General features: G+C 43.2%; 1 protein-coding gene across 3 annotated transcripts in view; it reads right to left on the bottom strand.

Annotated features, from left to right (window-relative positions):
• Nucleotides 1-25,364, bottom strand: part of DPF3 (double PHD fingers 3) — a 232,847-nt gene extending 207,483 nt beyond the window's left edge. For all 3 annotated transcript variants that reach the window (XR_003371153.2, XR_015746728.1, XM_026671098.2), the window contains exon 1: nt 25,320-25,364. Coding sequence is in view for 1 of the 3 variants with exons in the window: in XM_026671098.2 (XP_026526883.1) it covers nt 25,320-25,351 (32 nt within the window). In the remaining 2 variants the exon portion in view is untranslated. The remainder of the gene's footprint in view (nt 1-25,319) is intronic.
• Nucleotides 25,365-26,334: the final 970 nt, after the last annotated feature.

Genomic DNA, 26,334 nt, shown 5'->3' on the forward strand with positions numbered 1-26,334 from the left:
AATAAAATAAAGGAAAGTAACAAGACTGCAGAGGGGAAAAAAGCTACAAATCCAGTTTAAAAAAGTATCAGGAAATAAATTAATTTCCCAATAGAGAGGAGTATTTCAGAGATTGTATGGGAACAATAATAATTGAAGAGTGGAACTGAAACATATGATGTATATTAAGTGTCCAATAATAATAATAATAATGAAAAGGAAGCCATTGACATGGTTAAACTACAGATCTATATAGTGTAACTGGATAAATGTTAAAGTATGGTTTTGACTTAGTTGTGTGTTTTATGCACTTTGTAGCTTTATACCAGGCAACGGTATGTAAATTAGGATTTGGTCTTCAGTAGCTCGCAGAGAAATGTATAGATATAAAAAAGTTTATGCTTGTTAATTTAGAGAAAGCATATGATAAATAATAGACTTGAGTTATTGAATTGTCCAGAATGCTCTGTATTACTTTTACATGATAAGGGCCAAACCAGCTAAGACACATTGCTTAAATAATAATTTTACCCTTTTCTTTTCCATTTATTCCCCTCAAACTAGTAACTTCAAAGTAACGACTTTGTTCAAAGCTAGCTTGCTTTGAAAAACCAGACCCATGGGATGGATGAAAAGTAAAAAAGATACTAAGACAAACCATTCCATCCAGTGGCAGAAAGGGCCAGATCAGACATGCGGTTAGAAAGTGACACTTTTTCATCTGCATACAAGGGAATCTTTCTTTCAATCTCATGAAAGCAATGACCTTCTACTACTAACTTTCAAAATTAGCTGGCCAGACCTATTTAGCTTACAAAAATATTACATTAGAAATATTTATAGGGTTGGCTGCTGGCACATTGTCTCCTGTCAGTGTTACTTTCTAAATTGATTAGATGAGATCAATAAGAAAGTTTCTATTATTATTTTTTTACATCAACATCTTGGCTGGTGGGTTTCTCTTATATCTATTCTTCCAGATATCCTATACAACATTAGTGGCTCCCAGGAGTTTTTCACTTTTTCTGCCTTCTCCTTTCCCCTGAAGCACTGTTCCCTTCTTCTATCCTACTGTTTGGAAACAAATTACTTTAGAAATAACGTTGTTGTAAAAATGCTGTAAGGCAGGACAGTGAAATCTATCAGCAATCTACCCTGTTTCTCCAACAATACGGCCTCCCCCAATAGGAAGTCCCAGCATGTTTTATAGGCATGAAATGAAATTAAGCCCCTCCCCCCCAAATTAAGGCCTATATTAAAACATGCGAAATAGGGGGGAAATGGTGGGGGGGCTTGCCGTTAGGAAGTACTTTTGTTGCACACCCGGATATGGTGCTGCCTGCGTTGACCCCGATACAAAGTGCCCCACCAACGGCGAGGTCAACATCCAAGCCGTCGCCGCCCACCCGCCCGAAGATGCAAGAGGGGGGAATTAAGTCACCCCCGAAAAGACGGCCTAACCATTTTTTCAGGGCTCAAAAAAAAATAAGACCCGGCCTTATTATATGAGAAACACGGTAGAAACACACACACACACATACATATTCATTACTAATTGCTTTGAGCAAGAACTCAGTCCTCCCAGAAATATAACCATTTACAGAAGAATTCTTTTTTTAAAAACAAGTTTTATTAATTTTTAAAACACACAAATTATCATTATTCATTACATGTTTAAACCTTTTTCCATTGTAAATTTAACAAGTCAGATAAATTATGATTCTGTTTTAAACCATTTCCATATAATATACCAAAACCTCTTATTCAATTTCTCTTTACTTCTCTTTACTCTTATTCAATATCATTATTATTATTTCATCTGATTCTTTCTGACTTAGTTACCATTATTCTCATTCTATATTTCTACAAGTTTTTACCAATTCTCCCCCCAAAAAAGACATATACACACAACACACAAAACATAAAAAAAAATCTTTTTGGAAAGTAACTTGGGCCCAGGTATCTCTCTCTTCATGGACTTCAATTATATTCATGCTCATCTTACATATCATTACTTATTTTATTTACCATTCTAAACCTTCTATATTAACTTCTCCACATATTTCACACTTCTTAATTCTACCTTAATTAATCATCTTAGTTTAAATCATTATACTTGTATCTTTTGTCCATTTTTATCATCCCTTTGTCTCATCCCTTATGAAAAAAAAGAAAATCAGTTTCTCCTGAAATCATTAATCAGAGTATGATGCCTTTCTATCTCCCCCCTAAGTTAATCAAATTAATCTTTAAAATAATATCTAATACCCAATCAGATTTTGCTTGGTACATTCTATCTAACTAATACATCCAACACAATTAAGTGCATAATTAGACAATAAATCCAAATATTAAAAAGAAATACTATAATAAAAATTTTATAATAACATCAATACCATAATTTTATTAAACTCTTTAATTAAAACAATATTCTAAACCTCTCCTATTATTAAGTTTTAAAGCCAATCATTTTTAAACATTTTAACATTTTAATCTCTTATCAACTCTTAAACCATTGCAATACTACCATCTCATCTTATGTACCTTGCAAAATCTTTTTTTAAAAAAAAAATTATACTTTATCCATTATCCATAAAAATTCCTTTTTTCCATTTAATTTCAAAACATTGTAGCTTTTCTCCACCTTTTCCCTTTCTTTCTTTTCCCAACAAACCTTTCTACCCCCTTCTTCTAGCCTCTGCCTTACCGGCTTCCCTTCTCTGTCGTATTTCTTTTCCCCTTTGTTTACAATCATCATATTGGTTTTGCACTTTATTTTTCCCTTTCTTAAATGTTTTTTTGGATCTTAAGTCCTTAAATCCTTTAGTTTTCTTCTTTTCTCTTCTCTTCTTTTGTTTCTCTCTTCCTTTTTTCTGGATCAAATTCTGAGATTCATTAAAGATGGCTCCTTCCTTTCTTTCTTGTTCCTCTGCTGTCTTCATCTGTTGTAATTTTTGTTGATAATTAGTAAGCGCCATTTCTAAGAAAAGGAAAGCTTCTTCCACACCATCTTTACCATTTTTTTTGCTTGTTCATATTCTTTTCTTAGTTCCTCAACAGAAAGAGCCATTATAAATCTTTTCTTTTCTTTTCTCCTTCTTTCTTCTTACAACAACCAGAATATTCAAAAGAAAATAAAAAAGATAAAACAGTCCCAAAGTTATCAATCAGTCCAAACCAAGGCAGAGTTCTCACTTTCTCCTTCTGGGGTAATATCAATCAAAGAGAAAGAAAGTCCAAATCTGTTTAAAATCTTATTACAATATATTCTAGTCTTCAAATCCTTAAGGCATCTGCTCCAACAAATCTTAGCATACAAATATTTTCTTCTTAATCCTCTCTCTTCCCACTCATCGCTTAAAACCAACTTCCACCTAAAAATAGGTTTCTTAATATCCAGTTATTTATTCCGTAGGAAAAGAGGGAAAGCTATCCTTTCAGCACCTTCAAGCAGCCGCTTTTTCCTCTTCTGGCAGGTATTATTCAGAGAATCATACTTTTCAGGAATTTTATTAAATATGTCTTAGAGTCCTAGGAGCCAAGAAAAACTTTCTCCTCTCAATCACTTTCTCCACTTCCTCCTGCGCATTCTTACCCGGCTGCCAGCTTCTTTGTGGCGGCCATTACGGACCGCCGCTGCACCGTCCTGGGAAAAGGGAGTTCTGCCGGCCAGGGAGGGAGTCTGCAGCACCCCAAACCCTTCTCCGGATCCCCCTACTTCAGCTGCCCCTGCAGGGCAGCCTAGCTCCGTGCCCGGCTGGGTCGGAGCCCCAAAAACGCTAGCGCGGCAGGGATCGCGCAGCTTCGCAAATCCCTGCCGCTCGCGAAGCCGACAAACCGGAAGTTTTCTGTTCTTCAGCTAATGTACAAGTCTAAAGTTAAATTGAATGAGCTTAACGTATCAGTGAATATAGCTGTCACTCTCTGATCTAGAAAAGATATTTTTGTAAAGCAGAGCACCTTGTCAACAGAATAAAAGACTATGATGGGCTGATCCAACCGAAAGCCTATTTAAAAATCATTCCTGAAATTCCATGAAGCAATACATTTAATAATAGAGGGCAGGTGGAATAAAATTATCAATTCAAGTGAAAAAAAACGAACAAAATTATTCCCAAGTTATCAAATAATACCGGCTAAGGAATAGAGGACACACTGCCTATTAAGCCAAGCTTTGTTCTTCAAGCTAGAATTGGCCTTATGATCCCCACTGACTTCAATAGGAATACTTGCAAGAAGCAATATTTGCAATATTTGGCAAATGGAGGTGGGAAAACGACATTCCCCCCCACCCGCTGAATGCAAGATAGGTTAACTATGTTTTAGGAACTCCATTTCCACAAAGTTTGCAAGCCTTGGAACTACCCCCCCCCCCAAACTTACCCCAACCAAAAGAATACAAAAAACACCCCCCAACCAAACCCCCCCCCCCCCCCCCCCCCCCCCCCCCCCCCCCCCCCCCCCCCCCCCCCCCCCCCCCCCCCCCCCCCCCCCCCCCCCCCCCCCCCCCCCCCCCCCCCCCCCCCCCCCCCCCCCCCCCCCCCCCCCCCCCCCCCCCCCCCCCCCCCCCCCCCCCCCCCCCCCCCCCCCCCCCCCCCCCCCCCCCCCCCCCCCCCCCCCCCCCCCCCCCCCCTAATTCTGTAGCACTGAAAAGTATTCCAGTGAGTCTCGGCTTTTATGTACAAATAATTGGATAAACCAGCTTGCATAAATATCATTCTGAAAAATTGGCTCAAGCCTGGAGAATTCAGTGAATCAGGATTTTGCAGGAACATCCTGCTAATCACATTCTCTACCATACCATCTTCCTGCCATAATGCAACAGTATTAGGCATTGCCATCTAACAATTCAGAGTGACTAGACCTGTCTCTGGTTTACATTTAAACAGTGCAGGGAGGTAAAGTGTGGCCTGAAATTATCTGCTGTTCACATATGGATCGAGAGCAGGTTGTGTTGCTCCAGAAGCACTAATTTTACATTCTTCCTTAAGGCTACTGATTTGGTATCCATGGCTTTAAAAGATTCATTTAGACAAAAAAAGCACTTTTTCAAAAATTCTTGCCCCTGTGCTCTTTCAGAAAATCTGAAATGTTTTCCCTCTGATAGTCTTTATTAGTTTTGCAATCAAGCAGAGAATCAAATCTTGCTTTGCAACACCCCATTCCACTTCCCTCCTGTTTGGCTCTGAAGGTTATCACATTATAGCTGAAGCAAAGGAAACCAACGAGTGAAAAGGGGGTTTAAGTCTTCACCATCAATGTGATTTGTACCACTGCTCATAGCCCAAGCAGACCAGCAAATCACAGGAGAGATGAGCATTCAATTTCCCACTGTGTATTTTATTGATTGTTTCTGAACAAAAAGTAAATCTAGACCTTACAATACATTTCTGAGTGACATCCAATAAGAAGGTAATTGGGGGCTCCTTGGCGTTTAATGCTAACATTTAATAAAATGACTTTTTTTCTCCTCTTCCTGAAAAAGAGAAAAGATGGGTAGAAAGGAATGGAATTCAATGTAGAACAAGTACCCTGTCCAGAACTGGACATTCATAAGAAATTCCTAGCCTCAAAATTGTTACATTTTCGATATTTTGCAATGGCATCAGGGGCAGGATGTCGATGTTTCACTTTGTCCCATAAACCTAAGCTATGCCTATTAAAACAATTACTACCCACCTGCCTTCAGTCGAGGACCTGTATACTGCACGAGTCAAAAAGCGGGCTGTGAAAATATTTACAGACCCCACACATCCCGGACATAAACTGTTTCAACTCCTTCCCTCAAAACGACACTATAGAGCACTGCACACCAGAACAACTAGACACAAGGACAGTTTTTTTCCCAAACGCCATCACTCTGCTAAACAAATAATTCCCTCAACACTGTTCAACTATTACAAAGTCTGCACTACTATTACTATTAATCTTCTCATCACTCCTTATCACCCATCCCCTCCCACTTGTAACTGTATGTAACTTGTAACTTGTAACTTTGTCGCTTGTATCCATACAATTTATGTGGACTGTTTCCTAGTATGATTTGATTGCTTATTGTACCCTATGACTATCATTAAGTGTTGTACCTGATGATTCTTGACAAATGTATCTTTTCTTTTATGTACACTGAGAGCATACTCATCAAGATAAATTCCTTGTGTGTCCAACCACACTTGGCCAATAAAGAATTCTATTCTATTTTATTATAGGTACTCCTTGGCTTACAATAGTTTGTTTAATAACTGTTAACAGCACTGAAAAAAGTGCCTCATGACCAATTTTCCACACTTAGTACAACCATTGCATCGTCTCCATGGAGACCTGACCAAAATTCTGCTACTTGGCAACTGACTCATATTTATGACGGTTGCTGTGCCCTGAGTTCTTGTGAACTTTCCAACAAGCAAAGTCAATGGGGAAGCCAGACTCATTTTAACAACCATGTTCCTAACTTAACAACAGCAGTCATTCGCTTAGCAACTTTGGAAAGAAAGGTCGTAAAATGGGACAAAACTCACTTAACATTTGTCCCGCTTAGCAACAAAAACGTTGGGCTCAGTTATGGTCATAAGTCAAGGACTACCACTACTGCTGTAAATAACCATGACTAAGTTTGAATTTGAATTTGAATTTTGAATTTTACCTTTATTGTCATTGCATTCCACGAATACAATGAAATTTGAAAGCTACTCCAGCACAGTGTCCCAAACACCACATCACAATCACACTACAACTATTTAAAAATTAAAATAATTAAAATAATAATAATAATAATTAAAAACCTAGTCTAAAACCTAACTAAAACATTTAGTAAGTTAAATAGTTTAAAAATGCCACTATATACATAGGAGTAGATCACAAATGCGCTGTTTGATTCAAGACAATTATTGCCTTGGAAAAGAAACTGTTTCTCAGTCTATTAGTCCTCATTTTAAGACACCTATAACGTCTCCCTGATGGTAACAATTCAAAATATGAATGACCAGGATGAGAATGGTCCGTGGAGATTTTTAGTGCACTAGAGAGGAGTCTTGTCTTCGCAATCTCTTCCAAAGAAGAAAGAGAGCAACCGATGATTTTTTGTGCAACCGATGATTTTTTGTGCTGTGTTTATAACTCTCTGGAGCATCTTCTTATCCACTGCAGAGCATCCAGCATACCACACCGCTACACAGTATGCCAAAATGCTCTCGATGGTAGAACGGTAAAAAGTAACCAGAACTTCTCACCCAGACCATTCTTTTTCAGCAGCCTCAGGAAGTGCAGGCGCTGTTGGGCCTTCTTTGCAGTGGCCATAGTGTGGACCGACCAAGTAAGGTTGTCGGAAATATGAGTTCCTAGAAATTACATACAGGTCTCAAATTCTGACCTGTAAGCAGTATTTCCAGCTTTTGATCAACCCTTCCGTAATCATCCCTTTGACAAAGGTTTCATAGCATTTAGGCCTATGTCATGAAAAATCTCACCTTGTGATTTTTACCACAGATCAAAAGTAACAGAAATAGAAACAGGAACATTCAAATTGTTTTGTTCTGTACTTTTTCTTCTTCTTCTAAAAGTTTGCAACCTTTAATTGTAGCTCCATGTGCATAACATAATGAGTAGGATGAGTAAGATAATGTCTATCTGTTTGGGCAGATGGTTACATCTAACTGAGCTTGGTTAATCTCGGAAGCCAAGTCTGATCAACTCTGATTACCAAAGCACTATTAGAAATGAAGTGAGCCACAAAAGACCAGTATTTCCCAGGCAAAAGTGAAGCAGACTGTCACCCAGTCCCCATTTTGGGACCTTGATGAAAATCACCACATATCCATTAACTAGAAAGACAGGAGAAAAAAGCCTAGAATATAAAGCCTGTAACATTGAATATACAGTTGAAAAGATTGGGTTGATATAAACTGCAACAGGCAAATTTTCTGTTGGAGTTGGCTTCTTTCTTGCCTGCAACGAAGTAATTTACTACTGTAATTGAGTCATGTCTGAGAATCCACCCACCAAGTAAACCAATTCCAGAATAAGGTGTGGGGAATCAGAAGAACCTAGAGTTAGAGCTGTGACAAGCTGAAAGGTGACAAGTATTTGGAGGGAGGCCATCTGGAATTCCAGGACTGCTGATTAAGACTGGAAATTGAGGGAAACAAAGCCATCCTGAAATGGAAAACCATGACCATTCCCAGCTATGAAAACAGACTTTGCTAATTGTATTAATTATATTTTATAAACTGTCTTGATTTTAGAGCCTTGCTGACCTATTTCTTACCCATGTGTCACAGAGTTCAATCAGCAGATTTTCCTTTCCCATATGTCGAACCTGCATAATTCAAAAGCCTAAGAGTCACTCAGTTATCTGAGATAGCAGCACTGAGATGGGGAGAAATTCCAGAGAAAGCCAGCAAGTGTACATTGGAAATTATGCTTACAATTGATAAGCAGTGCGGTTTACAGGTGCTCTTCTAATTCTATTTGCCAATTTTATCTGACAAGCTATTGATCAAGTTGTTATTCAGGGCATAGAAACACTCAGGGCTATTTTTATTGGTCAACTGGCAACTAACAAAGCCCTATTTAACTTGCAGTACCTAAAAAAAAAATCCCATATAGCATTTTCATAATTTTAGTTTCCAAGCTCTTAATGTTTGGTTTAGGTATAAATGCAATTTACTTGATTTCTTTATACACAGTTACTTGCACGTTAAATGTGTAGTTGATAAAATATGAACTTGTGGTTCATTCACATATACAAGTAGTCATCTCAAACTTATTCCTATAATTTATAAATGAATTAATTCTATGATACCTAAGCATCACAGGAAGGTAGAATAAGGAAAACAAAATTAGAGTATGGTAAAGACAAAGTCCCAAAACATCTCTTTCCTTACAGTGTCATTATAATTGTCTGTATAACCTACTTCAGGGGTGTTAAACTCAATTTCAATGAGGGCTGCATCAGAGTTGTGTTTGACCTCAGGGGGTCGGGGGGCGTGGCCAGGGGGCATCGCCAGCTTGACATCACTTGTGTCGGGGGCACTTGTGGCCCGAGCGCTCTGTCAGCAAAAATTAGTTCCCGAGCTCTGTTTTCAGCTGGGACGGCCTCCTGCAATCCCCTGACAATGAAAACGGAGCTTGGAAGGGCTGTGCATGGCCCTCGTGACCTCTGTTTTTGGCTGGAATGGCCTCCCTCTGCCAGGATCCAACCTGGGGGCCTTGAGTTCAACACCCCTGAGTTTGACACCCCACATATTGGTATGGTATGGTTCATGCCAAAAGCATGCTTCTGCTCAGAACACAAAATCTATTATTATCATTAGCTACTATTGTGCCATATGGTTTAAGAATGATTACAAAGTAATTGTGCTTCTTAAGTTACACATTAGAGGTAGTCCTTGACTTACGACCACAATGGAATCCAAAATTTATTTTCTTAAGTGAAACATTCGTTAAGTGAGTTTTGCCCCATTTTACAACTTTTCTTGCCACATGGCAAGTTCCACTGGTTAATTGTTCTCACTCACAGGAAGTTTCTCCTTCGTTTTAGATTGCTTCTCCCTGTTCAGTTTCCATCCATTGCTTCTTGTTTGCATTCTGCTTCTTTGGAAAATACATTATCCCCCTTTCTTTGTGGCAGCCCCTTAAAAGCCTGTTGCCTATCACACTCTTGAGTAAAGCATGTGAGCCATTTCCTCCTTTCAGTGGTCCGTGAAAGTACATCTATCGTATGCAGATAATAAAGTCAAAAAAGGTGAACAACATTTTTACAGAACTAGGCTGGGTGACTAGGAATGGCTGGGAGGGGAGGGGCCAGGTGAGGCACCCCTTGATGTGAGTGAGATTGAGTTGGCCACGCCCACCCAGTCACATGACCACCAAGCACGCCCACCCAGTCACATGACCACTAGGCCACACCCACCCAGTCACATGACCACCAAGCCACACTCACCAAATAAGCCATGCCCACAGAACCGGTAGTAAAAAAAATTGAATTCCACCACTGCTATTTTTGAGTACGTTTTATCTCCAACTGAGTATTATTGAACAATGGGGCCAAGTTGGAAGCATTAAAGGACATTTATTTACATTTTGGATTTTGTTACATTTGTGTTACAATCTGGGTCATCACACTTGGCTTCCCCATTGACTTTGCTTGTCCAAAGGTCACAAAAGGGGATCATGTGACTTTGGGACACAGCAACCGTCACAAACGCAAACCACTTGCCAAGCATCTGAATTTTGATCACGTGACCCTCGAGATGCTGCAAAGGTCGTAACTATGAAAATGGGTCCTAAGTCACATTTTTCAGAACCATTATAACAGTCACTAAAGGAACTGTTGTTAAGTCGAGGACACTTTTTTACAAAAGGGTAAAAGGAAACCTCTTTTGGCTTGGTATAATTTTAGGTAGTCTCACCATTTTTCACTGGAACAGCACGACATACCAGTATATTGGAATTACAGGCTAGAGTAATTAAGAATATATATGTTGCATCCATAGAAATCAGCCAGTCTAGTCAGATATTGCATTGGACTGCAAACATATGGAAGAATATAGACTTCAGCTCACATAGTCTGGAATCATCCCACTGCAACTATGGAATTATTTAGGAATAAGTTAATTAAGGAGCAGAGCCAAAATGGAATAAACTACTGCTATGGGGCGGGTAAAGCCAGCCAGGTCCCATGTATGTTAGTTCAAAATACATTCAAAAAGATTTTATATTCTATTGGGATAAGAATTGTTTCTTAAAGGAAAATAGAATGGTTAACAGACTGAATTCATATATCACATTAAGCCATGGTTTGTTCAACAGTTTGCCGAGTTCCCACAGCATGCTAAACTAAAATTACAGTAACAAACCACATTATGGCTTTATGCCCTGTGTGAATCCAACCACAGCGAATTGCTGGGATGACTTTGGCTCAGCTGATTAATAACAGGCTTAGCAACGTAATTTCTCAAGGGACCATTCTCATTCATCACCAAGAACAAGTCTGCAATACGGAAAAACCACTTCACCTTCTAAATGTGGTACTTCCATCCACTGAAATTGATAGAACAAGCTAGTTCAAGCTAATTTAATGCGATATCAGGGGGGAAATTCTTTGTGGATTTCTGCTAAAAAAAAAAAAAAAAAATTTAAAGACCAATGCTACAATCCATTAAACAGAGTCTAGTAAGCATTCTTCAAATTCTGTCCCATGACTGTGAAATGGGGGCCTTGCGATGGAATTTACAAATATGCATAAAATGACTTAGTTATTCTTGTATCCTTTGAACATTATCTTCCTCCAGTCCTATTAATTGCTGGGGAAAGGGAAGGAATAAGTTCCAGAAGTACAGGATATGTAGAACCCATTTTCCACTGTATGATATTCCATCCATTCATATAAATTCAGAGACAATGAAATATCCGAATGTAGAGAAAACAAATTTACAAAATGTTATAGCAACCATTCATGCTGGAGTTTTTCATGCAATCCACATAAAGCAAGATGATCTAGAACCTCTGATTCTCCAGGCTAGCAACATGACAGTATTTCCCTAGATCACAGCATTCTTCTTCAGCTCATGTTCAATGTCCATCTCCTCCTCACATATGTAGCTACTGTATATTTATCTAATGCTTCCCTAGAAACAGTGGTGGGATTCAAAAAAAATTTACTACCAGTTCTGTGGGCATGGCTTGGTGGGCATGGCTTGGTGGGTGTGGCAGGGGAAGGATACTGTAAAATCTCCATTCCCACCCCATTCCTGGGGGAAGGTTACTGCAAAATCTCCATTCCCTCCCCACCCCACTAACCTGCTTTCCAGCTCCGTTCTCCTGTGCAGGGCAACAAAAGAAGACCCAGCCAATCAGCTGGGACTCAGGAGGCGGAGAATAGATGGGGGCGGGTCCAGTCAGAGGTGGGATTTGCCGGTTCTCTGAACTACTCAAAATTTACGCTAATGGCTCTCCAGAACTGGTCAGAACCTGTTGAATACCACTTCTGCGAAGGTTAAAGCTATAAGGAGTGTAGACTTTCATTGATTATGAGGATTTGGGTTCTGAAGCAGATCATCATTACCGCAGGTCAATGCTATTTGATTTCTGCTCCAGTTAGTGTAGCTTTGACAGTCTCAAACTGGCAGTCTCAATGTTTAGGAACCAAATGCACTTTTCCCAAACACCCTCTCGCATACACCCCTGCCATTTCATTTTAAAAACCCATGCTAGAATTGCTAACCATGTAATTAGTCTAAGATATGGTTAGACTCTGAAAGAGAAGAGTATCAGTTTTCCACTGGAAAACCCACAGTGACCGTAAATTAAGCATCTATCCTCCAAAGACAGCGTAGTGAATTGGACAAGTTCAAAAGCCACAGAAAGCTAAAAATTAATTGGGAGGCTGGAGAGCGTCCTAGAAGATGTCTCACGATCCAAAATACTGAACATAGAACAACAGAGTTTGGATGGGACTTTGGAGGTCTTCTAGCCCAACCTCCTGTCCGAGCAGTAGACCCTATACCCTTTCAGACAAATCTCTTTTTAAAAGCCTCCAGTGATGGAGCACCCACAACTTCTGAAGGCAAGCTATTCCATTGGTGGATTGCTCTCACCATTAGGACATTTCTCCTTAGTTTTAGGTTGCTTCTCTCCTTGGTTAGTTGCCAATCATTGTTTCTTGTCCTGTCCTCTAGTGCTTTGGAAAATAGTTTGAACCCCCTCATCTTTGTAGGAGCCCCTCAAATATTGGAACGCTGCTATCATGTCTCCCCTAGTCCTTCTCTTCATTAGACTAGAGAAGATTGTCGAAGAGTTTATTGTAGGGCGCAGTTGTGCTTCTCATGTTTTGCTTCAATTGCTGTACATGATGATTCAGCAGCTCCACCACAAGACATCTGTCTATTGTGACACTAAGAGTCTGATGGCTATATCACAGTATGGTCCACCACTCCTTGCAGAAAAGTATGCTGACATCAAATGTGCTTCCCCAATTAACAAGCCCTATCCTGCTATACTAATGGAGTTAGCAATTAAGGCCGTCCTCGCTGTTTTAATGCAAGACAAATTAAGTAGAGCGGATTGGTGATTTCCCCCAGTTTTGTTGCTCCTCCTACTAGGCTGGTTCTAGACATTTTGGCACTGTGGGCAAAGTCATATTCTGGTGCTCCCTATGATTATATTTAACTCTTAAGCAGACACTCCGGTTACTGCTTTATTGGGCATAACTTTGATAAGCTAATAGTCAATCTCTCAATACATTTTGTCTTGCTTCAGCAATATCTTCAGTTTCCTCAGGTCCACTGTTGTACTTTCTTTTTTTCGTGTGGCTTGCAAGGTCTGGTTACTATTACTGGCCAACTTTGTGGGTGTTTTTCAAAAAGCACCAAAAGAAAAAGTTCTAAAGCAAGGAGGAGAGATGATCAACTTTTATACTCATATTGTGTATTTTGGAAATCTGTTCAAGGCTAGAGCCTCAACTGAATAACTGGATAGAAGCATTCCTGTCAAACAGACAACAAATGGTCAAAATCGGGAGCGTCCTATCAAATCCAGTACCTGTCAATAGTGGTGTCCCCCAGGGCAGTGTTCTAGGACCAACTCTCTTCATACTCTACATAAATGACCTCTGTGATCATATTAAGAGCAATTGCGTTCTCTTCGCTGATGATGTAAAGCTGTTCAATACCACAGACAATACTGCTACCCTACAAAAAGATCTTGACTATGTATCTGAATGGTCAAACAAATGGCAACTTCAAATCTCAACAAATAAATGCTCTGTCTTACATATTGGCAAAAAAAATCAGAAAATAAAATACAAGCTGAATAGTCAAGATCTTGTTGATGACCCAAGCTCTGTAAAGGACCTTGGAATACTCACCTCTAATGATCTAAGTGCTAGAGCCCACTGCAACTACATAGCCAAAAAGGCATTAAGAGTTGTTAACCTAATCCTACGTAGTTTTTTCTCTGGTAATATCACACTACTAACCAGAGCATACAAAACATTTGCTAGACCAATACTCGAATACAGTTCATCAGTCTGGAACCCTCATTACGTATCTGATATTAGCACAATTGAGAAAGTCCAGAAATATTTCACAAGAAGAGTTCTCCACTCTTCTACTCGTTGTAGAATACCTTATGCCACCAGACTTGAAATTCTAAAACTAGAAAACCTTGAATTACGCCGTCTTCGGTCTGACTTAAGCATGGTATATAAAATCATACATTGCAATGTCCTACCTGTCAATGAATACTTCAGCTTCAACCATAACAACACAAGAGCACACAATAGATACAAACTCAAAGTAAACCGCACCAAACTTGATTGTAGGAAATACGACTTCAGCAATAGAGTGGTCAATGTCTGGAATACTCTACCCGACTCTGTAGTCTCTTCCCCAAACCCCAAAAACTTTAACCTTAGACTGTCTACTATTGACCTCACCCCTTTCCTAAGAGGTCTGTAGGGGGCGTGCATAAGCGCACCATCATGCCTACCGTCCCTGTCCTATTGTTTCTCTTATTCTTTTATTTTTCTTATATGTACCCATTTCATGTATTCACAACTATGTATACACTTATACTTATTATCTTGTAAACAATTGGCAAATCAAATAAATAAATAAATAAATAAATTTGGTATCCTAGGTGACCGCTTTGAGTTAGTTCCTAGAATCTTGAAGCAGCTGACTCCTGCCAAGCATCACCTGCTGATTGGAAGAAAAAAACACCAATCATTTTTCCCGATGCTGGATGGGCAAGTATAGGCATGTGCTTGGGAATGACCTGTTCATTATTTATTTATTTCATTTATGTGCCACCCACTGTCAGCCCTGAAGCCATATTGGAACATCTTCAGGGCTGCCACAGCGAGGCCGGTGGAAGCTGTGGGAATGGGAGCGGGGAGATAGAGATAGCTGGGGATGTGTAGCCAAAATAATAAAACAATTTCTCCTGGGAACCAAGAACGTTGTCATCAGGTACTGAGAAGGTGTGGACTGAAACCAGCTGGAGTTGGGACTGTGACCTGGTTGGACTATGTGACAGATGTGTGATCTGTGGGGGCAAGGACTTTGGACTTTAGTTTGGTTAGGGAAAACCTTAGGTCTTTCAGAGTTGGGTTTTCACCAGCTGTGCCAATATGACATTCCTAATAAATTTATACTTTGAGGAAACTCCAGGCCTCAGAGGTTTGATTGTGTTGTGCTTTTTACTTGTCTTAAAGTTGCCAAGTTTGGGGACCCCTGGGTTAGAGACACAGGTGACAGGTCAGTCAGGCCCCTTCTGAATTACCTCACTCACTCCTCTGAAAGACCAAAGACAGGTAGGGTGAAGTGGGAGAGAGCAATCATTGCACAAGCAAGCTCCACCCTCAGCTGTGCCTTCAAGGGAATGGTGGGGACAGCTGCTAATCTTATTCAGTCCTTGTGGGCAGCAGTATCTGGAACTGGGCCATGGATGTCCCAGGGAGCTGGAATGAGGTAGTCAAAAAGGCACTTACCCACCACCAGCATCAAGGTAACAAAACAGTAAAAAGAACAGCCATGTAAAAACTGTTTTGACAAAGCCATGGAAAAGCTATTGTGCACTCAACAATGACAGAGGCAGCAATGCCAACTGAAGATTGACCAGTCATGCAGCACAGGACTAACTCTTTCTCTCCAGAGAGGATAAGCCTGTATTTTTAAACACAGCTCTTGTGCTCTTTCAAAGGGTCACAAAACTCGTGCCTAAATAGCAAGTTTTATAAGGGACTCCGTGTTCCCGATATACCTCTCAAAGGGCACTCAGGACAGATGTCTTTGTGGAAACCAGGTGTGAAATGTTTTCCTGCAGCACAATCCACAAAACAGGGCCACGAAGCATAGCCTCCTTAACCAGAGGGAAGGAGTTAGGCCTGTCAAGCCTAAATCAGCCAAGAAGAGCTAGACAGAATCCCCCATGACTATTTCAGCAACCACAGAGCAAATATGGTGGTGAATAAATAAATAAGGAATAGCGAAGGGAGGAGAGGAAAATGATATTTTAAAACTGTAGCACCTGGTGACAACTTTAATTTGCTTCAGGTGTGAGCAAAAGATGGAGGCAAAGGCAGCATCGTGAGAATATGGTATTTAAAAAACCCACCACCATATTTATGATGCAGTTAAGAGGACGCAAGGAGGAGTCCCAATGCTCCCCATTATTCTGCCTCCAGTTCAAATATTTTTCTTTCGTTAAAGCTGATCCTGCAACCTCCTTGTTACAATGGCATAAAAAGGTCATATTTGCAGGAGACCTCTGAATTGGTAATTTCTTCAACCAGCCAAGTGCTTGTCCTCCATGTGGCGGCAGCACTGTCCACGCAGGGTGATCACAGCAGTCTTGTGCCAGCCATTATTCAGTTCTTCTAGCCCTTTCACAAAAGGGAAACACCATAAGACGATTCTGGTTTCTATTCCTTTTCCCATCCACTCTCACTTCCTACACTTACAGAATGGGTAGATATAAAAGAGAGATAGAAGTAGACTTCCTAAGAAAACTCTCATTTACTAGAGCCTCTTTCAATTTCATCTCTGTTAGTGATTCAGGAAGGACAGTTAACTCTCTTGTGAATAATCCACACCATACACTTGACCAGAAGATGTTAATTTAGCCCTAAACAATTCTCAGCATCACTGGTACAGGTTAAGTGAGTTAGTGTGTGCTTGCACAACACATGTTGACCCCAGCATATCGTGCAAAGGTTACCAAGTGGTTTTTATTAATTTCTTGGACCCATATAACACTAATGTTATATGACCTAAGTGCCAGAGCTCATTGCAACAGCATTGCCAAAAAGGCATTAAGAGTTGCAAATCTAATCTTACAAAGCTTTTCTTCCAGAAATATAGAATTGCTAACAAGGGCATATAAAACCTTTGCTAGACCAATACTCGAATACAGCTCATCTGTCTGGAATCTGCACTGTATATCGGACATTAATACAATTGAGCGAGTCCAGAAGTATTTCACGAGAAGAGTTCTACACTTCTCTGCTCGCAACAGAATATCACCTATATCACCAGGCTTGAAATTTTGGGCTTGGACAAACTTGAACGACGCTGCCTATGGTTGGACTTAAGCATAGTACACAAAATTATCTGTTACAATGTCCTACCAGTCAATGACTACTTCAGCTTCAACTGCAACAATACAAGAGCACACAACAGATACAACCTCAATGTAAACTGCTCCAAACTTGATTGCAAAAAATACGACTTCAGCAACAGAGTGGTCAATGCCTGGAATGCACTACCTGACTCTGTTGTTACAACCTCTAACCCCCACTCCTTTAACCTTAAACTATCCACTATTGACCTCATCCCATTCCTAAGGGGTCTGTAAGGGGCATGCTTAAGTGCACCATCGTGCCTACCGTCCCTGTCCTATTGTTTCCATTCATTCGTACCTATTTCCTGTATTCTTACTCATGTTTATACTCATACCTATTATCTTGTAAGCGATTGACAAATCAAATAAGTAAAATGAACAAAATCTAAGATGTATTATCATTATCTGAAGACTATATATCCTATTTGTAGGGATGCAGTGGTTCAGCGGCTAAGATGCTGAGCTTGTCAATTGGAAAGTTTGGCAGTTCAGCTTCTGCCAACCTAGCAGTTCGAAAGCATGTAAAAATGCAAGTAGAAAAATAGTGACCACCTTTGGAGGGAAGATAACAGCGTTCCGTGAGTCCTTGGTGTTTAGTCATGACCACGGTCACATGACCACGGAGACGTCTTCAGACAACACTGGCTCTTCGGGTTTGAAACAGAGATGAGCACCGCCCCCTAGAGCTAGAAATGACTAGCACGTATGTACGAGGGGAATCTTTACCTTTACCTTTATATATCCTAATTCATATCCAGAAGTCGTATTTGCAGTTGTCAGACTGACACTCACACAGCCAGGTAAAGGTAGGTGTGTGAGCTATATAATCCATGGTCTCCAAACTTGGCAACTTTTAAGACTTGTGGATTTCAACTGCCAGAATTCTCCAGCCTGCTGTACAGGAGGTCCTCAACTTGCAACAATTCATTTAGTGACCGTCCAAAGTTACAATGGCACTGAACAAAGTGACTTATGACCATGTTTCACACTTATGACCATTGCCGCATCCTAGTGGTCACGTGATTTACATTCGGAGGATTGACAACGGGTTCATATTTACGATGGCTCCAGTGTTCTGGGGGGACCTAGAATGGGGCAATACTCACTTAATAAATTTCTCACTCAGCAACGTAAATTTGGGGCTCGATTCCGCTTGCATGTTGAGGGCTACCCTATACTGGGTTGAGATGGCTTGAGAAGTCAGAATATGTTCGGGGACTAGGGAAACAACTGGAGATATAAAATAGGAGGGAATTCCTGGAACTACCCAGCATTTCTCACTTCAACTTTTTGTTCCAGACTTCCTTTGTATAGGTGTTTATTTAATACACACACATGTTGTGTTGGGGTGGGAGGGTGGTATTCAGCAGGTTCTGATCCGTTCTGGAGAACAGATAGTAGAAATTTTGAGTAGTTTGGAGAACCAGCAAATACCACCTCTGACTGGCCCCGCCCCCATCTATGCTCTGCCTCCCGAGTCCCAGCTGATCTTTTGTTGCCCTGCACAGGAGAACGGAGCTGGAAAGCAGGTTAGCGGGGTGGGGAGGAAATGGGGATTTTGCAGGAATCTTCTCCTGGAGTGGGGAGAGAATGGAGATTTTACAGTATCCCTCCCCTGCCACACCCACCCAAGCCACACCCACAGAACCAGTAGTAAAAAAAATTTGAATCCCACCACTGGGGTGGGGACTAAGTGCCATCTCAATTCTTTGTCTGTTGGCCCTTATGCAACCAAAATATGAGATGGATGTACAAGTGGGGAGGGGGAGGGGTTGAGAGCCTCCCAAGTTGTGCCAAAGTACACAACTAACTGGAGAAACATCTCTTGGAGGAACTCCAAAAACAGCTCCTGGAGAGCTGAACATGTTTTATTGGTCACAAAATACTATTGGGAGGAAAAGTTGCGGGGGGGGGAGGGGGAGAAAGAGGTTGGAAGATGGACTGCTAGTCCTGGAATCCTGAGTATGTGACATTATACATTATAACCAGGGGTAGGATTCTACCAGTTTGCACCTATTCGCTAGAACCGGTTGTTAACATTCTAAGCAGTTCAGAGAACCGGTTGTTAGAAGAAATTACTGGCCTAATCCTGTAAGGAAGGCAGGAAGGAAACATTCTGGTGTTGCTTACAGAAACTGCCTCTCCGTTAACCCTTATTACATTCTTGGCAGGACTAGACTTCCTGTCTCAGGAATTTCTCTGGAGGTTTTTCCCCCCTCCTTTGCTGGTACTTTGCTTGTGTGGAGTGACCACTCAAAGTTACAATGGTACTGAAAAAAGTGACTTATGACCATTTTTCACACTTACGACTGTTGTAGCATCCCCACAGTCATGAGAGGCCAGGCGAGGAGATGCGTGCCTCGATGTGAGTGATGTTGAGTTGGCCACGCCCAGCCAATAACATGACCACCAAGCCACGCCCACCAACTAAGCCACGCCCACAGAACTGGTTGTTAAAAAAAATTGAATCCCACCCCTGATTATAACCACCTCACAACCCCATCCAAAGACTCAAGGAACATCCAGATTTGCTGAAGAGCAAGAAAGCTTTGGAGAGAGAGAGAGAGAAAAATCTGTCCTATTTGGGGGTTGTTGACAATCAACAACTCATGAAGACTGAACCAGAGTAGAAGAACTGAGGCTGGGGGAGAGGGGAGGGTTGTCAGGGATGTCCACAAAATATAGTCAGAATCCAGATGGTGTCCACAACAGTGCAATCGAAGCTCCGTGGTGCACATAACAACACGTGAAGCTCTGATCTCCCACAGGATCCGTATCAGGCAAGAGGCACGGATGAGTAGGAATCCAATGTGGGAAGTGGGTATAGCAGCACTTAAATATTTGTCCTGGAAGCTAATATTGAAAGTGATCTTCACCAATGTAATGTTGCTGGGATGTATTGGAGCAACTGCTGGAGAATTGTCCGTCAGGAGGTATGGAACGGATTTAAGGCAGGAGTACATGTCAAAGCGTGTACAAAAGGACAGGGTTGGGGGAAAGAACTGGCTCCTTACAGGAGAGAGAGAGGGAGGGAGGGGGAGAGAGAGGGAGGGAGGGAGGGAGGGAGGGAGCTCTCCCTTGTTTGTGGCTGCTTCAAACAGTTTTGGTACAAGTTTTGTCATTTAATCATCAAATGCAACTGGGAGATGGGGGCATGGAGGAAAAGATGGGCAAAAAAGGGAAGCTGTATATGGAAAAGGGGAGGGGAGGGAGGGAGGGACAGAGAGAGAAAGAGGGGGAGAGAGAGGAGAGAGAGAAAAGGAGAGAGAGAAAGAGGGAGGGGGAGGGAAGGAGGGACAGAGAGAGAGAGAAAGAGGAGGAGGGAGAGAGAGAGAGAAAAGGAGGGAAAGAGAGAGAAAGAGGGAGGAGGAGAGAGAGGGAGGGAAGGAGGGAGGGAGGGAGAGCTCTTTATATATCTCCCTTGTTTGTGGCTGTTTCAAACAGTTTTGGTACAAGTTTTGTCATTTAATCATCAAATGCAACTGGGAGATGGGGGGCATGGAGGAAAAGATGGGCAAAAAAGGGGAAGCTGTATATGGAAAAGGGAGAGGAGGGGGAGAGGGAGGAGATGGAGGAAGGAGGGAGAGAGAGAGAGAGAGAGAGAGAGAGAGAGAGAAACTATGCGTTATATTATATAGTCTTCCCGCAACTAAAGAAGTAAGTTAGGAAAGCGCTTTCTATTCCGGGAGCGGGGCATGCTAATTTTAAAGAAGCATTGACTCCCGGGGCCGCTCGGCGCCTAGTCTTATCGATTCAGCCTTCTCCTGCTTTTTTCCCTTCAACGCCGTGTGGGCAAGGAGGTGTTTCCACGGCAGAAACGAGACAATGCGCGCTCCTGGCTGTATCCCTGCCTGATTTCGAAAGGAAAGGAAGAGATGCAACGAAGCGCCGCGGGAGAGGAACATCCCACACACACACACACACACACACACACACCTCCCCCCCCCCAGCGATCCTGCATGGCTGCCGTAAGAAGGCGGCGAATCCGGGGGGCGGGGGGCAAATTTAACAAAGGAGTCGTTGCCTCGGATCTGGCACTCCGAAGTATTTCTTCTGAATATTCCGGGAGGCTGGAAACGAAGCGGGTCCCCAAAGGGATTCGTCGCGGGAATTGAAGGGCTCCCTCTGGCCAGCGCCGGAATTAAAAAAGGGGTCTTGCGTGCCGTCAAAGGAAGCGGCCAAGACAGCCAAGACACAAAGAGTTTGAGAGATCACCTGATTTAAGCAGGTCTCGGAAGCGATGCTCCATTTCGCCGAACTTCAGACCCGGCGGGGTGGGGGGGTACCTTTGTGCCAGTTTCTGGAAAGTCTGGCGGGGGTCGGGGGGGTCGGGGGCAAAGGGAGCGCAATCTTTTTAGACGATGCTTTGGAGACGGCAGAACAAAATGCAGACGGAGCCAATGCAAATGTCATTCGGCCCGCTTTCATTGTCAAGAAGGACACACGGGGGGCTGAAACGCTGCACGCCATATCGCCCCCTCCCCTCCCTTTTCCTTAAAAAAACAAAACAAAAAAACAACCACCCATTATTATATGCCTGCGCTGGTTTTGTTAGCATTGACCCCCTCGGGACGAATTCCAATTCTCCTTGCCGATCGCCGACTTTTGAAAAGCAACGCTCTTTAAAATAAACCCAACAACTTGCGAATTGACAGATGGCCAGCAACATTACTTTAAAAAAAAAGAAAAAAAGAAAGAAAGCGCATTTGCCATGCTTGGTATCTATTGTTTCCTCTCCTCTCGCCCCAGTCAGACAGGGGGGGGTGGGGTGGAGGAGGAGGAAGAAGAAGAGAGAGGGGGGGAGAGAGAGAGAGAGAGAGAGAGAGAGATCTAATTATATTAAAAGCCTGCCGTGGCTCCTGAACGATTTCAGGGGCAAGAACTCTGGGCCACAAGACGAATGAAGCTCCAGAGCTTCGGCCCGGCCGGGTGAAGAAGTCGGCAATGATTGATGCGAAACGGCCTTGCTGCAAATAAATTTCACGATGTAGCGTTAAGAGGGCATCAGCTTCCCTCCAAAACCCGGCTCTTTTTTGTCTGTCTCCACCCCGCGCCACACTGGTTAAACCCCCCGGCGGCTCCAATATAGATACACGCTTCATTTGCACCTGTGATGTAAGCAAGAATCGATTCCGGATCCTCCCACTCCCCTCTTCTGCCCCCTCCCCGTCTTCCTTCATCACTCTCCGAAAATATTGTCCTTCCTCGGAGGAAAACTCAAGCGCAAGTGACTTCCCCCACCCCTTCCGAAGAAACTCCACTCCGCCTCTCATTTGTCCCGGCGAGGTATATAGAGAAATCCCTGAAGTTATTGTCATCCCCAGCGCGTTCGGGTCCGGCAAGGGCTTCCGCGTGAACCCTCCCTCCCGATCGTGGGGGGCTGCCTGCCTGTCCGGCGGTTGGCTGCCAGCCAAACCTCCCCCCCCCCCCAACGCTTCTTTTCCCAGGTAGAGGAGATGGAAAGAAACGGGAAGGGCCGTGGGACCGAGCACTCCCCCCAGCAGCCCGCTACTACTCGGGAAAAGGGAAGACCGAGCAAGCCATCCCCAGGAAAGCGGGGGAGAGCTTTCCCCACACCCACCCGGCCTCCCTCGGACAGGCCAAGCCCATGGGATACCCGCCGGATGGGCAGTAATTCCCTCCAAAGCCTGGCTAAGTCCTTGTGGCGTTCTCTCCTTCAGGGCAACCGGCTGTTGCACACACGTGTGTCCTGTCAACGAGGTTGCCAGACTTCGGGTTTCCCACGGAACTCCTCTGGTTGTTCTTCCAGCCTTCAGGTGCGCGGCGAGGAGGCTCTGGATCCCGAAAGCCACGCGCGCCGCCCTGAGCTTCCTCCAGGAAGGGCGCGATGGGAACGACGCCGAATTGCAAAAGCTTTGCAAATCGGCGGAGAGACCGCAGATTCCGGAGGTTCTTTGAACCCCAAACCCCTTGCCGCTCATTTGCCCGCCCGGCGCCGCCACTCGCGTACCTACCTACCCACCCAGCCACCCATGCAAGAAAAAGAGTTGAGATCCTTGAACCATCATAAGCAAGGTCACGGTTGGAATTGGATCAAGGGTTTGGCCTCCCATTTTGTCCCAAAATGGGGGAGGGGGGAGGAGGAGGGGGGTAGCGAGGTCACTTCTTGAAATTCTCTGCAACACTGCCTTGAATCTCCTGTTGAGACTTTCGAGAAGAGATCGGACGGCCATTTGTCAGAAATAGTGTAGGGTCTCCCGCTTGGGCGGGGGTTGGACTAGATGACCTATAAGGTCCCTTTCAACTCTAGCTGTTATCTGTTATCTCCTCACCACCTTACAACTCCCCCTCGCGCGATGCCTTTCTACTTGGGCGGGGAAAGCCTCCTCTCTCTCTCTCTCTCTCTCTCTCTCTCCAGCCGTTGCCCACATCAAGAAGTATGGCCTGGAACACCCTTTCCCAAGTGTTTGCCAACTCCGGAGGGAAGATTAAAACTGGCAGGAAAAAAAACTGCAGTCGGAAGCACTCCAAGAAAAACAAAAAAAACGGGCTGTTGTAAGAGCGAGAAGCCCGCAACAGCCAGGATCCCCGCTGCGCCAAGTGCCCGGTTCAAAACTCCCTTCGCTTGGCTTTCTGAGCCCCGCCCCCCTCTCCGAGCAAAAACTCCTATGTCAAAGGTAGCGGGGGCGGGGAAGAGAGAGAGAGAGAGAGAAAGCGCCTCTCCCCACGCGCGAGAGCGCGCCCGCGCGCCCCCGTCCGCAGGCAGCCGCCTCTGGACCCGTGTGCCAAACCCCACCCACCGTAATGCCTTGGGGGATTAGCCACCGATGCGTGCCTGCAGACCACCTGGGAAATGGGGGAGGCGGGGTGTCTCTCTAAAAAGGAAGCCTTGAACTGCCCACCTTTGATCCCGAAGGGAAGGCGAGCTTTTTCCCCAACCCCCGTCCCTTTTTGGCTGCTTTGGGAACACCCAGCCACCCCGGTCCACCTGCACCTGCGTTGGTTGGGAGGACTTTCTGGCGAGAAGCCAGAGTTTGCTTTCGGTTGCATCCTCGCCATGTCTTTAATAACAATAATAACAGCAATAATAATAATAGTCATAATCATCATCATCATAATAATAGTTAGTAGCCTATCGGATCTGTCCATCCCGGGACTGCTCTGCTACCAGCCTGACTAAGGGTGGGATCGCCTTAACTCAGAAGCGAAAAGCGAACGATATGCAAACAAAAAAACAAAACAAAAAAACAACCAAAGCGCCGGACTTCCTGCGCTTTATTGGAAGCAACCATCCACGCAGCGGAGTTATTCCTCTCGGACCACAACTCTCTCTCTATCGCGCGCGCGCGCTTCCCCTTTCCTGCCCAATAAATAAATCCGCGATCCAAGCGGGCTGCCCCCCCTCCCTTTTGCCAATATAGAAAGGGAGCCAAAACAGAAGCCTGGGGGGGGGGGACAAAACCCCAAAACCAAACTCCTTTTCCTCTCGCGCGTCAAACCTTTTCCGCCGCCCCCCCCCAAACTACTGGAGCGTTTTGCAAAAAGCCAAACTCTTTCAAACTGCAGTCCGACTGCATGCCAAGACAACCATTATGCACCCAGTTTCCAACAATCGACCTTTCTCGGCTGGACCCCGTGCGGACGGCGCTGGAAGCCAAGCCGGACGCCACGCACAGGACTCTGACAAGCACAAATCACCCACTCCGGAATCCGTAAAAAGAAAGAAAGAAAGAAACAAAACCTCGCCAATTCTAGCAACCCAAGAATCCGGGGTGAGGGGGGGGAAGAAAAAACCTGCAAGCGCTTATCCGTGCCTTCTCAAAGCCCTGAACTCTGGTGAGAGGATTTTCCGTCACCACCGCGAAACAAAGTAGAAGGCATATATATATATATATACATTATATATACATATACATTACATATACACATACACACACACACATTCACACACATACATACATACATACATACATACATACATACATACATACATACATATATATATATATATATATATATATATATATATATATATATATATATATTTCTTATTAATTTCCGAGCGAGAAATTTGTTAAGTGTTGCACAAAATAATAATAATAATAATAATATTGGAAAGAAAAGAAAAGAAAGAGGGAAGACGAGATCAGCTGGGAGTCTGGAGACACACCAGCTTCAGTCTGGCAGCAAGCATCGGAAAGGCGCCCTTTTTCATATTTAAACCACGCGGAATATGTACATCTTTGATTCCTACTTACGCTTTCAGGGGGTTGTGAATGACAGTCGCCATTTTGCTACAATGTAACAGAATATTGTGTCTCGGAGTTCTAAAGGTTCGCTCAGGGGAAGCGGTTGGCCAATCGGGGAAGCGGATACCGGCCCGCTGCCCAATCAAAGGATAGAGGAGGAGCCAGGGTTCTGCTAGTTATTAGGGGAGCTGTCAAAGCGCAGAGGTCACTCCCTTTCTGTGCAACTGTTCAGAGAGCAGGTCTTAAAGAGACAGCAACATTAAGCAAAAGGGCAATCGTCACTAAATTTTAGGACAGTTAAAACACTTTCTGTAGTCATCTCCGTCTTTTTTTTTTTTTCTTCTTCTGAAAGGACGCACAGCTATAAACAGACTTACTCATTCACGATCTGTTTGTAAGTCTGTGACGCTTCTCGTCTTTTATCCCTATACAAGAAATGGGTTCATATCACTTCACCAGGAGGGGGGGAGGGGGTTGAAAATCTCTTCCTGCATACCTAAAGCAAGCTGTTTCGGCAGCATACAGGATTTTAATTAGCCCCATTTGGTTCCTTTGATCTACAGCCACTTTCCCTTTAGGTTTCTTGGAACTGTTTGCAATTGGATGAGTTTAGGGCAGCACCCTTCCCCCTCTACTCGGAATTTCTGACAGGCGTCCAGCCTCTGCAGCCCATGCACTCGTTATATAATGCACAGTGGTCAAACCCGCCTGTTTGTTTCACTCAAAGATAGTTTATGAGGTGATCATCTTGTTTGACATGTTGAGACTTGACCTCTCTGATCTTTTGACATGAGGAAAAGAAGGGGAAGGAGCATTAACTATATAGCTCTAAAAAAAATAATAACTGCAAGAAAAGAAGTGGAGACATAACCCCATTTCTGGGGAAAATCACCAAAACTCCAAGGCGTCTGAGTTTACCTGTAGCTAATTATATTAGTCTGTGAATTAATTATCCAGTTGAAGAAGAAGAAAAGAATTTTAAAGTGCTAAGACTACAATTAAACTGATTTGAGACAAAACTTAT

This window comes from Notechis scutatus, chromosome 1, assembly GCF_049901735.1.
Source record: "Notechis scutatus isolate UNSWTSFEM ecotype Mainland chromosome 1, rNotScu1.2, whole genome shotgun sequence".
Classification (NCBI taxonomy): Eukaryota; Metazoa; Chordata; class Lepidosauria; order Squamata; family Elapidae; genus Notechis; species Notechis scutatus.